The sequence below is a fragment of the Loxodonta africana genome, chromosome 9 (genome assembly GCF_030014295.1).
Source record: "Loxodonta africana isolate mLoxAfr1 chromosome 9, mLoxAfr1.hap2, whole genome shotgun sequence".
Classification (NCBI taxonomy): Eukaryota; Metazoa; Chordata; class Mammalia; order Proboscidea; family Elephantidae; genus Loxodonta; species Loxodonta africana.
The window spans coordinates 101,313,228-101,326,337 of record NC_087350.1 but is presented as its reverse complement, the minus strand read 5'-3'; the positions used below and the strand labels follow the sequence as shown (position 1 = coordinate 101,326,337).

Here is a 13,110-nt window from a genome sequence, read left to right as displayed (position 1 = left end):
TTTGCGGAGATTGAAGTAGATAAGTGGATGGTTGAGAAGGTGGAGGAGATAGACTCCCCTCATTCATCGCAACTCATTTTCTACTGTGGAACTGTAGGTTATGGAGTTTATAACAGCAGCTCGAACAATAGTGGTATATGAGCCAAGTGAAAATTATTACAGTAAAACCTGCAAAAGATGGAATCTGTGTAAGGCAGAAACCTGTCAGAGAAGGAAAATGCAAATATTTTCAACTAAAACAAGTGATAGAAAAGTGGTAAGACTGCACCCTGTCAAAGGCAGAAAGGCTTAGAGATCAGGAAAAACAAAGCAGTTCCATCTTGTTCCTGCTCTCACTGATTTCACTATAGTTTTGAGATTGTCTAAAAGGAAACATACAAAAGAGGGCTTGGAACCTTTTCTTTTACCCTCCTTTTTCCTGTAGGCTACTAACTCAAAGAAAAGATTTGCCAGGGTATACCCAGAGTTGACACCTACTGAAGAACGAGAAGGCGAGGTAGAAACAGGCCGTGGTGGTGGGACCGTGACCGTATAGGCTGATAATCACGCATAGAAACACGTGTATAAGGAAAGGAAGAGAGAAGCTGCAACGATTGTGAGTTTGTGTTACTGGAGTGTAAGAGAGCCCTGGCATAGTCTGTTCTTCATTTGGACTTTGACCTTTGGGAAGCCAATTGTGACTTACTGTTCAAATCTCTTTTATTGCTCTTTATCTGGGAACTTTTAAATCTTCCTCTGAAAGGATAGCTTTAATAGTTCATTATTTTGGGGGCCATAGTGCTTTTTTTTTAGAGCAGTGATTAGAATATTATTAAGTTAAATCAAATCAGTCAGTAAGGTCCTGGGTCTAGAGTGACTTTTTAATTTTTATTTTAAAACCTTTTGTCATGTTAGAGGACCAGTAAATATTTCTTTCTATAATAGATGTGCGTGGGACATAAGGCATACTTTGTACTACAGCTAAACTTTGTTGTATAAGTACTTTCAGGCAAGAAAACTTGTTTTGTATAGAACATTAGAATGTGCATCGGTCAGTAAGGAGAGGGCATTTTGTCCCCCACCCCTCAACACTCACATTAAGGTGATTTCATTCTTCTGAATTTCCAAGAGGAAGTTTTCTCCCTTATTGTAAAAGCCAGCGTATTTCCCGAGTGTCCTTGAATGATTTATTCATAGCCTCCTTGTGTAGCAGCAAAAGAAAAGAATTATACATTACATTTTTTATCTTGTGGAAGGAAGCAATTTTTTAAACATATATTTGGTAAGACCCTTAATAAAAATTTTAATGAGTTGTCTTTCTAACTCGTAGTCATTTACAAGAATGCTGTCTCCTCCATTCTCATGGCTCAGAGCACTGCCTTCTTTTTTTCCTACCTTGGGTGTATGTCGTTTCCACATTACTTTTGTTTTTTAAGTTACTCTTTTTCTGTGTAAGAATGTGTACGTTGTACCCATACTTATGACTGTGCTGAAATTATATCTTGATAAATGTCATAAATGCATTAATGACACTTGGCCTGAGAATAAAATGCTATCACCTGTATTCTGAGATGAATAAAACTGGTCCATCATTAACTGAGTAGCTTTTTTCTGTCCCTTTCTTTCCCTTTATTAGTGCTTTCTTCCTCCGATGCCCCAAAAGTTCTAGTAGTTGAATACTTAAAGAACAGGTGAATGATCCATGTAATTATTTGTTTAAACAAACAAACAAAAAACCCATTGCTGTTGAGTTAATTCCGACTCTCAGAGACCCCATAGGATAGAGTAGAACCGTCCCATAGGGTTTCCAGGGAGTGACTGGTGGATTTGAACTGCTGAGCTTTTGGTTAACCACTGTGCCACCAGGGCTCCACTTACTTGTTTAGTGCCTCCCTTTCTTCCATTAAACTGTAAGTTCCATGAGGATGGAGACTATACCTGTCTTGTTTACCTCCCTATGCTTAATGCCTAGGATGAGTGCCTGGTAGGAATTCAGCTGAATTTGTTGAATGAATGAATAATAAAACATCTGTGAATGCTTCTTTTTCTAAATATGTTTCTTGAGAATGCCTTTCTTGTCTGTTGAAATATTTAGGTTGTAAAATATGTCAGGAGAAAACATAATAGAAAAAGGAAAATGTTTAAAAGTTAAATTAGCTCCTTTTCTAATACTTGAAGAGTAGTACAATAAAGTCAATTTAAAATGATTTTTAAACTGAAGTTTTGATAATTTTGGATTAATATCTTAACTATATTTGACCATGTGACCTTGATTAGTTCAACTCACTTAAATTATGGCCCAACTAAATTAAAATACTTTGAGGGCATGCTATGGAAATACACATATTTTTACAATAAGTATCAACTTTAAGGGTTTTAATTGAAACATGATGTGGGCTTATGTAGATAATAGCATTTTTATTATTTATTTCAAATTGTAACTTGAAAATTTTAAGGATTGAAGAATAATAGTTCCAGACATAACAAAATTATGTGCTCTTGGTTTCAGAAATTATTAAGTAAGATAGTACCTTATAAAAGGCCTGACTGATTAGAAACGCAAGGACCAAAGTAAGTGTAGGTAACTCCTCAAAACAATGTTAGTTTGTTAGATTGTTTGGTTAATTGTGGGATAACAGGTGTATGTGAACATTTCAGATATTTTGTAAATACGAAAAAAAGAGAGAAGAACTAACTACTAGCTACAATGTGGGCTTCATTAACATAGAAAAAAGTCATAAATTTGAACTTGATGTATTGTAACTTGAATTTGACCACTTGTTTAGAAAGGCTAGACAGCAGCATGCTTTGGAAAATAAGACTCTACTCAGTGTTCCATATAATCTTTTTAGCTCTGCCTTTAATTGTAAGGTCTCTGTTACTGTTTGCTTAGCTTTTGTCTCTGTGACTTCAAGGCTTTATTTTCATCCTTTATTTTTCTCTAGGCATCCACAAGGACAAAGATAAACCTCCCAGCTTCTCTGCTGTCCTTGAGACTTTGAGGCGTACCTTGACAGATTACCAGAACAAGCTGGAAGACGCATCTAATGAGGTAACGCTTGCACTGTTTGGCTCCACACTTAGAGCCTTCGGCCTGCAGCAGTACGTATCCCTTGCTTGTTACAAAGGTCAAAAGATTGGGAATATTGAATTGACAGCTTCACAGATATAAAAAATAATAAATTTTTTGTCATTGTTCTTTCTTTTTTTAAGTGTAGCCTAAAGTCGTGTCTCCCTTAAGTTTTTGTAACTCTTCAGTCACAATGTTGTTTTCAGAGTTAAAAATACTGTGTCATTTCTTGGTCTTCATAATTAATCAATTTTAATTATGTAAAAAAAGCTACACAAACTATTTAAATGAGTAAGTTAATATTAAGTTGAATTTAAATGTTAATGTGTTTTTATGACATTAGGAATAGCTAGTGGAAATTTAGGTTTTGTTACTGTTTTAAGTTTAAGATTTATATAAATTGTGGAAGTCTTAATAAAAAATAAAAAAAGCTTAAAAAAAGAAATTAGTTTTTACTCTAAAGGGAGTATAGTGTTGTTAGACATTTTTAAAATCAAATACTCATTTGATGTAGCCTCGGAGCTTTTAGTTTGCTGATTGAAAAATCTCATGCTTCTATTTATCATCTCATTTGTATTGTTTAATGTGTGGGTTCATAATTTTCTTGGGTATTAAAATGTTTTATGAATTCATGCTTTAAAAATTGAAGAGTTTGTTTAGTTACTTTTTGTCGAATTAGAGCATATAAAGTAATGGCATTAAATACTGTTAGTGAAATAATGAGCAGATTGTTTGAACCAAAGACAAACTACATAGCATGGAATTTAATGTTTAGTCTTCTGTTTATTATCTTTTTGGTATAATACAAAAGCCATGAAACCATTACATTTCACATTTGAAAACGGGGCTGTTTTACTTTAGTTTACTAGGGTGAACAAAGAAGGAAAAGTGGGTCTTCTTAACACCTTCTGTAATTGTTCAAAAGTCATGAAAGAAAGTGACTATCGAAATAACTCAATTCCTATAAAAAACAAATATTTCTAAGTCTTTCCCAGTGAGCCAAGACAATCTGGATTGTTAGTAGTTTAGGAAAGTCTTCTGAGGCCTGGGCCTGGAAGCTGCAGGGTAACTAGGAACATAGTACCCACAGCGAATTGTTATTTGGGAGGATGAATGTCACATGATCCTCAGCACAGTTGAAAAGTCGACTCAGCAGGCTTTGGCTTAGTAATGTGCTTTGTTGTGAACCAGTGCCAGAGACAGCAGTGGGGAGACCAAGGGGGCGGCTGCAAAGAAAGCAAAGAGAGCAGTCTGACAGAAAGAAGAATGAACTGTCAAAGAAAATAAATCACAAGCGGTGCAGGACCAACTGATGACCTGCCACAAGCCTTCCCAGTAGGACTGCATGTGACCGACCCTGAAGTTGTCTGTCATATGGAGTGAGAGACCAGTGAATACTCTCATGATGTATAGGAAGAACAGTCTTCTGCTCTGTCCTTTTTTCTTTCCTCATAGAGGCCACTGCTTCTGGCATTTCGGTCCAGTAGGATTTAAAGAATACAGTTATATTTGTTTACAGTAAGAATGAAATTCTTTATCCAGACATCTAGTAACAGTACAGTAACATCACGGACATTTTAAGCTTGAATGCTTTCTTTTCTTTTTACATGTGAACTTGTGACAGAAGCTACACAGTGCTTAAACTAAAGAAATATTGTTTAAGACTTTTTAATTATTATTGAAAAAATTGTGTTTAAGTAATTGCGTGGAAAACATTTAAAGGTTAGCTTTTGAGTCACACCCATCTTTAAAAAATGCTAAAAAGTTACATTTTCCCTCTTCAGCTAAACAACGTGAATGATGCTAAGGAAAAGATATCTAATGAACTTGATTCTACCAAACAGAAGATAGAGTCTCACACTAAAAATATAAAGGTATTATGATGCAGAATAATTTTATGTATTAAGAAATTTAATTACTTAAGGTATATTTTTAACTGGAGATATCTGAAGATAAATCTTTTTTTAAATTCAATGTATTTGGGTACAATTTTGTTTTTTTTTTTTTAATTGTAGATCAAAGTAACAATAATGTTTTTCATTAAAAAAAAACTTGGAAGTGTTTTGTTTAAAGAAAAAATTTGTTTTCCAGATAATTGTAATACCATAAAATCAAAAAATGATTTCAGATTTAATAGCCAGCATTATACCCAAAAACCAAACCTGTTGCCGTTGAGTCAGTTCTAACTCATCTTAAAAATAGCTTATATAAGCACGTCAGGATTTGGAGTCAGTTTTCATCATTTTAGGGTGGAGCCATTGTTTTTAGCACATCATGCCTGGTAATAAATGGGCTGAGACTATACCTGGCCAAGGTCCAGGACAAGAGTTTATTTTCTGTAATGGTTCTATGTACTACATCTTTGCATAATTATACTGTGGCAACTCTCAGAGTTGGTCAGTATTGTTGGAATTTTATTGTGTTGGTTCATGTTGAGTTTGTCATGGGAACACTTCAGTGGGACTTGTTAAGCCTAAGAAATAAACAGTTCAACAGAATTTTATACCACTTAATTGAGATTTCTATTAGTATTTGGAATGCAGTTAGAAAGTAAATGTTCTTATGTTAAATGTAAGGCATTTATTTTAAAAGTGTTATATGAATGTTTAAAAAATGCTGAACTACCAAGTTTTTTTTTTTTTTTTTTTAATGGTTTGGGAAAGGAAAACTCCTTTTCAAAGACCTTTTTGGAATAAGGCGTCTTATTAACGTTTTATGTAAATGTTAAAACATACCAAATTTCCTAATTTTTGAGCTAAAATATCAGAAAATTCAATTCAATAAAATACCTTAATGTTTAGCATTATAAACCAATACTTTTCTTAAGATTCCTAAGCTCTGAAACTCTTTATTATGTATTTTGTGTTTGTGCCCCCGCTCCCCATTGGCCATCCTTGCTACAGTGTCTTTAGTTGGTTTATCTCCAACAGGATCTTCAGGAGAAACTGGCCGATGTCAACAAAGAGTTAAGTCATTTACGCACTAAATGTGCAGACAGAGATGCTTTAATTAGCACTTTAAAAATGGAACTCCAAAATGTGCTGCACTGTTGGGAGAAAGAAAAGGCACGGGCAGCCCAATCTGAAAGTGAACTCCAGAAGCTTTCCCAGGCTTTCCATAAGGATACTGAGGTATTAACTGAGACAAGAGAACTGCCACGAAAGGCCTTTCAACTAACCTTGGTTTTACACATTTACGTAAATCAAGTGACTGTTTTCACTTTCGTTTGATTTAATTGAAAAAATTGTTCTAAGCTGGGTATTTTGAAATTTTCGTGACAGCTGCAAAATTGGTCACTCCATTACTCTTGTGTCACCCTATTTTGTGAGAGAAATAAGGTAGCTTAACCCTCCTATCACTTGTACAACTAATTTTCTTTGACTATTTTAGCAGCTGTGCTCTGAACAGCCCTTTCAAGATTTGTCAGTTTTCCAAAGACAAAAAATTTTTTTTTTAAATTTCAGTAGTTCAGTAGCTTGGTATGGTGGAAAGAATATGGTTTTTGTGATCAGAAGGACCTGGACTTCAGTTCTGGTGCTTCTCTTTACAAATTGTGTGACCATGGCCAAGCCACAGAGCTTCAGTCTGTTCAAGTTTTAGTTTCCTTATTATAAAACAGGAATAGTGTCCACTTTAATAGACAGTCTCCTTACTCTTTATGATGATAGGGTATTCATAAAAATTTAGAAACATAGAAGTCTCATAAAAGTAAAACATTAATTTGGATGCTTTGGAGGGTTGCTTATCCATTTTTATTTATTAATGACTCCTAAAATATTAGGATGAACCTTTCATTATCCATATGATCCTATGTGAATGGAATGGTTAGCTTATATTTTCTTTTACCCTTGGGGTATAGAACTAGTCTAGCTAGTGTGGAACTGGTTTATCTGAGTCATCCTGCATATTGAGTTCATTACTCCAACGAATACGAACATGAATGCCAAGAGAGTAAAAAGGAAACATTCTTTCCACCCTTCTTACAGGCTGGGATTTGAATTGTGTCCACATGAAGGGATTGGAATTGTTCTACACATCAGATAACGATTAAAATAAAGGAAACTAGAAGCCTGACTGTATTGTAAAGTCAGCATGTCTACAGCATTGTGGTTGGGTTCAACATGTGTGAAGTGATCTTGGGTCTTGGGATTCCTTTTTCACACCAAATGGATGATAATCATGCTTGGCTTATCACAGCCCGAGCAAAAGGAACATAATGGCGACTCAGTGAATCATCCTTGAGGTTGAAATCCATCACTTGGTGAAATGTGGGAGGGAGATATTTTAGTGCCCGAATATTACATTTGGTTAGTTGGAGTTAATAAGGTTTTTAAACATCTAAAACCAGTTGAGAAAATGCAAAAGCCATCTTTAACTGCTTATAAAAGGCGAAGACCTAGCATATTTACGAAGTTGTCTGATTTCTTAACTCAGGTTTGTGGTTGTAACTGAACGTCGATATTCCTTGGTTTTCAAATCATTGTATTTGGAAAAAAGTAAGGTGGCATATAGGTCGAATGAAAGGTACACATTTACATATATATATATATGAAAATTTTCCCCAGAATTTCTACTTAAACTTTTACATAGACTTTATTCAGTTTTTTAAATCTAGATTATAATTTCTATTTGCTTTTCTTAAAATTTTTCCCTTCAAAAGCTTTCTTTCCTAATGATCTATTAAAATTTTTGAGGGAATTTATTTTATCTACACAAAATATTCACTTTGCAGCTTTACATTTACCTTGTCTTTGGGGTCTATGCTTTGGAGCTTTATTAAAGATGAAACACCTGATAAAGAGAGCCATTTGGCATCTTAGTAAATAAACCCTTCTTTTGTGTTCAAGACAGATCAGCTTTATACTGAATTCTGCAGCATAGTATTTCTAGATCATTTCATTCAGCAATGAATAGCTTAGCTACTGCAATGACAGTATAATTTAAAAGGATATAAAAAATATTTTTCTAATTAGACAGCTTTGAAAGTATGTCAGTAATGTGCATTTATTTATTTTTCCTGTTACTTTGTAATGGTTAAATACCTACAAATGCCCAGTGTGCCAAATACTATATGAACTTATAAGTGGAAAAAACAAATGAGCCCGTCTTCCATATCTTTCATATCACTGTCTTCTTCGCCTAAGGGGCAGGGGATAGATTTTCTATAAGTGGTGAGCAGACTGCAATCTCTGGAGGAGAACGAAAGCTGAGTAATTATGTACATGTAAAGTACAGAGATTGGTTTAACTTTTTCTTTGACAGAGTTGAATAACTCTCTTTCTCCGTGTGGCTTTTTGGACATAATGTTTGTTTTGGCACATGTAAATGCGAAATTATAGAATCACCATGCTGACTGACAGTTAGAAGGGGTTAGAAGCAACTGGTCCAGATACCTTGTGTTACAGACGAGGAAGCTGAGGCCTGATCAGGTGCCCCCAAAGATCACACATCATCAGGGGCGAATCTGAGGTCAGAGCCCTAGTGCTCTGCCTTCTAGTCTTCAGACTTTGTTTTAAATATTATATGTAAACAATTCCAAGCACAGATAGTTCCCAACTTTTGATGGAATTCTGTTCCAACAACTTGGTCGTAAGTCAGTTCTGATATAACTCGAAGACCTCTTTTTTTTTTAGTTTTCATTATTACTGCCTTTTATTATCACTATCTTTATATTATTATCACATCTGCAAGTGAACATCTGAGAACAATAACACCAGCAAATTACGTGCTGCAATATCATATGTAGTACACTTTACTAACGATAAGATGAATAAAAAAAAACCCAGATGGTCGTAAGTGCAGTTTGTTGTAATTTGAGTATGTTGCAAGTTGGGGGATTACATGTAGTCTATCTGATGTGTAGTTTTGACTGTAAAAAAAGAAAGTCATCAAAATGAAAATATTCAGACCTGAGTATTTTAATTCCTTTCTAGATTTTGGTCATAAATTCTTCACTATGTGTATTGTGTGTTGTACTTCTTACAATATTTATATACTGAAATTCATGTCTCTTCATTTTCTCACAGGAGAAGCTAACCTTTCTTCATACCTTGTATCAGCACTTGGTAGCAGGCTGTGTGCTCATAAAACAACCAGAAGGCATGCTGGATAAATTCTCCTGGTCTGAGCTTTGTGCAGTCTTGCAAGAGAATGTTGATGCCCTGATTGCAGACCTCAACAGGGCTAATGAGAAGGTAACTGTCCTCAGGCACCAGATACCTCTATTAAATTCAGTGACATTTGTCCACATCACAGTATCATTAAGAGGGGCTGACATTCATCTTATTTCAAAAAGAATTTGGATGTTAATAATTCAATACCATTAATTATGGCTTGTCTACAACTCAGTTTGATGCCATTGCTGTGGGCATGTAAATGTGACTGAAGTCTGTATGAAGTCTCTAAGCTCCACTTTCTGTGCAGGACATGCTAATACTACTAGCCAGTATTAGCCACAGGGACCTAATTAAAAGAAAATAAATTAATCTTACTGATGAAGCAATTCAAAGAACTTAGTCATTTACATTAATAAACCAACTCTTTATCTTAGCATAAAATAGAAACAAGATACAGTTATTCAAAAACATGATTTTAATATTCTTTGGGAAATACGAGGTGTTATTTTAAAAAGTACTTAAAAATTTTAAATTATGTTTATGACTTGTTTCTTGAGATGTAACAAACTATACATCACAAAACTCACTCCATGTTTTAGAATGTAAGAAATACATGTTTCAGGAGAAAACAGTAGCCTTTTATGGTTACTCTGCCATTTCACAAGCCTAGGAATTTAGTCTTTCCAAAAAAAAAAAGGCCTTCTTTTGCTTACAGAAAATTAAACTGGCATAGCAGACTAACATATGCCACCATTAAAGATATTGATTCTTATCCTGGATTTATTGAACTGATTGGAACTATGTTTATGCGGTCTAGTTTCCAGGTCTTGGTTGCATTGGCATTTACCCCTAAGGGATAAAAAGAGAACACTGTTCCCTAAGAGTTTTTCATTTGTTAAAGTGTGAAACAGCATCTTGGTCCAATTTCAGGAGGAGGTTTCTCATTACTGAGCATCTTACCTTGGTCTTATTGGTAAACACACCACGGATGCTGAGAAGCAGGATTGAGGAAATGAGAGCATGATTTGTGAGAAGCACAGATGCTGTTCATAATTGTGAATGTGTGTGTAATGGGTTTGAAAATTACTCATAATTAAAGCGTGTGTGTTTAGCCCTCTAAGATGGTATTACATTTTTAATAGTTTTTCATAGTCTCAGAACATCATTAATTGTCACATATGTTAGAAGGTGAGGATATTGCTTCCAGTGTTTTGAATGTAAGATGAAGGGTGATTGGAACAGTATGTTTTATTATATGCCAAATGTTTGCAGATTTGTACTTTCGACTTAAATAATTCCTTTCCCATTGAGCCTGAGCTTTGGTTCCAGGAATAAGAATATTCTTTTTAACCATCTCAGCAAAATCAATTGTGAAATGAGTACCTTTATTAGAAAGAGAAAAACAAAAATTTGTTGTTGGAGTATACACATGACACCATTCCTTGCTAAAATATGATAATTTACCCTGCTAATTTTTTTCCCTTATTTTCTTTTTTTACATTATAACTTGAAATTTTTATATGATCTCAAGGATTAAGATATAGTATAAAAATTTTGGTTTCTTTTTTCGGGAGGTGATGCAGAGAAATGGTTTATGAGCATAGCTCACTCTTCGCTGCATTCCTTCCTATAGATAAGTCACCTAGAGTATATTTGTAAGAACAAGTCTGACACAATGAGAGAGCTTCAGCAGACCCAGGAAGACACTTTTAACAAAGTGGCAGAGCAGATCAAAGCCCAGGAGAGCTGCTGGCATAAACAAAAGAAGGAACTGGAGCTGCAATATTCTGAACTCCTCTTGGAGGTGCAGAAGAGGGCGCAGGTATGTTACTTCTACGAAGAGCTTTATAAAACAGGGCCACTCAGTCTAAATATTTCAGGTGCTTTCTTTCAGCACTAATACCAAATCTGTTTAAAACTACTTGAGAACTTGTTTAGACATACACACATGAACACACAAACACATATACATAGATTTATGTGTGTGTGCATGCACGCACGTGTGTGTGTATATTAAGGATTGTCTTCACTTAAGTTTTGAAGTAGATGAGTTTCTGGTTAAAATATTTCAGACTGCGTTGCCCAATTAAATGGTAAAATTGTATTGCCTTTATTCATTTTTAAAATAAAAATTTCAGATATATAGTAAAATATTGTCAGTTTTTGTGTAGGTATCCTTTTATCCAGTTTATTCCATTTTATATGAACCACTATTTAATTCATTTGGGGTTGAAATTTGGCATATCTGTTAAACGTTATATAAGAACTAGAGTTACAGTTGGAGGCCCTGTAGCAAAATAATTGACCATGAGGTGAACTATGTCTTCTTTTGGATTTGATTGAAATCAGAAGTTATGGCCAGTTAATATAAACATATTTTTTATTGTAAATTATTGTCAACATTATTTATATTGTTAACCGTCATTTTTGCCAAATTCATAATAACGTAATGGTAGCATAATTTTTTTGTGTTGAATTTAATAAATGGTCACTTTTGTTCCCAAAGTAGGTTAAGAATCAGAAGGTTGCATATTCTTTCCGTGGTTGATTGAATATTTGATTGATTCAATATCTAACCTCTTTATTTGGTCCATTCATGCTTATATTGGCAAGTCTGATTAAAAAAATATTTTAATTTTTAAATTCAAGCCTCCATTGTTGTTGTTAGGTGCCATCAAGTCAGTTCCGCCTCCTAGCGACCCTATGTATAACAGAATGAAACAGTGTCCAGTCCTGCTCCACCCTCATAACTGTTGCTATGCTTGAGTCCATCATTGCAGCCACTGTGTCAGTCCATCTCACTGAGGGTCTTCCTCTCTTTTGCTGACCCTCTGTTTCACCAGTCATTATGTTCTTCTCCAGGGATTGGTTCCTCTTGATAACATGTTCAAAATACCTGAGACGAAGTCTCGCTATCCTTGCTTCTCAGGAGCATCCTGGCTGTACTCCTTCCAAGACAAATTTGATCATTCTTCTGGCAGTCCATGGTATATTCAGTATTCTTCACCAACACCATGATTCAGAGGCATCAATTCTTCTTTGGTCTTCCATGTTCATTGTCATGTTCACATGCATATGAAGTGGTTGAAAATACCATGGCTTAGGTCAGGCACACCTTAGTCCTCAAAGTGAAATGTTTGCTTTTTAACACTTTAAAGAGGTCTTTTGCAGGAGATTTGCCAAGCCTCTATAAAAATCCAAACCAAACCCACTGCCACCCAGTCGATTCCAACACATAGCGACCCTATATATAGGAACTCTTAATTTTGGAAAAAAGGAATGGTTTAAAATTAAATCATTCCTTTTTTCCATAATAACCACTGTAGAGGCTTGAAGGAGCCCTGATGGCACAGTGGTTAAGAACTTAGGCTGCTAATCAAAAGGTCAGCAGTTCAAACCCACCAGCTGCTCCTTGAAAACCCTACAAGGCAGTTGTACTCTGTCCTGTAGGATTGCTATGAGTCAGTTTTGACTCAATGGCAACGGGTTTGGTTTTTTTTTTTTTTTGTTTTATTTATTATTATTCTCTAATTTATTGTGCTTTGGGTGAAAGTTTACAGCTGAGGTTAATTTATCACTCAAAAATTTATACACCTATTGTTTTGTGACATTGGTTGAAATTCCCACAGTGTGATAGAACACTCCCCCTTGCCAACCCGTGTTCCCCATGGCCATTCATCCAGTTCCTGTCCCTTTCTGCTGTCTCATCTTGCTTTTGGACAGGAGTTGCCCGTTAAGTCTCATATATTCGATTGAATTAAGAAGCGCGTTCCTCATGTGTGTTATTTTTGTTTTATAAGCCTGTCTAATCTTTGTCTGAAAAGTGGGCTTCGGGAGTGGTTTTTGAGATTTTTTTTTGGCTTGTTTTTCTATGCCAAATCTTGTTTTCTAATCTTTTTAGGATAGTGTGATTTATTTTATATCTTGAGAATTATGTATCATATC

The 13,110-nt window shown here is 34.9% G+C and overlaps 1 protein-coding gene across 9 annotated transcripts in view; it reads left to right on the top strand.

Moving 5' to 3' along the window:
* Positions 1 to 13,110, top strand: part of CCDC171 (coiled-coil domain containing 171) — a 313,930-nt gene that overhangs the window by 106,811 nt on the left and 194,009 nt on the right. For all 9 annotated transcript variants that reach the window (XM_064290475.1, XM_064290472.1, XM_064290471.1 and 6 more), the window contains 5 exons: positions 2,925 to 3,031; positions 4,834 to 4,923; positions 5,980 to 6,180; positions 9,076 to 9,243; positions 10,799 to 10,987. In XM_064290475.1, the coding sequence (XP_064146545.1) occupies positions 2,925 to 3,031; positions 4,834 to 4,923; positions 5,980 to 6,180; positions 9,076 to 9,243; positions 10,799 to 10,987 (755 nt within the window). The remainder of the gene's footprint in view (positions 1 to 2,924; positions 3,032 to 4,833; positions 4,924 to 5,979; positions 6,181 to 9,075; positions 9,244 to 10,798; positions 10,988 to 13,110) is intronic.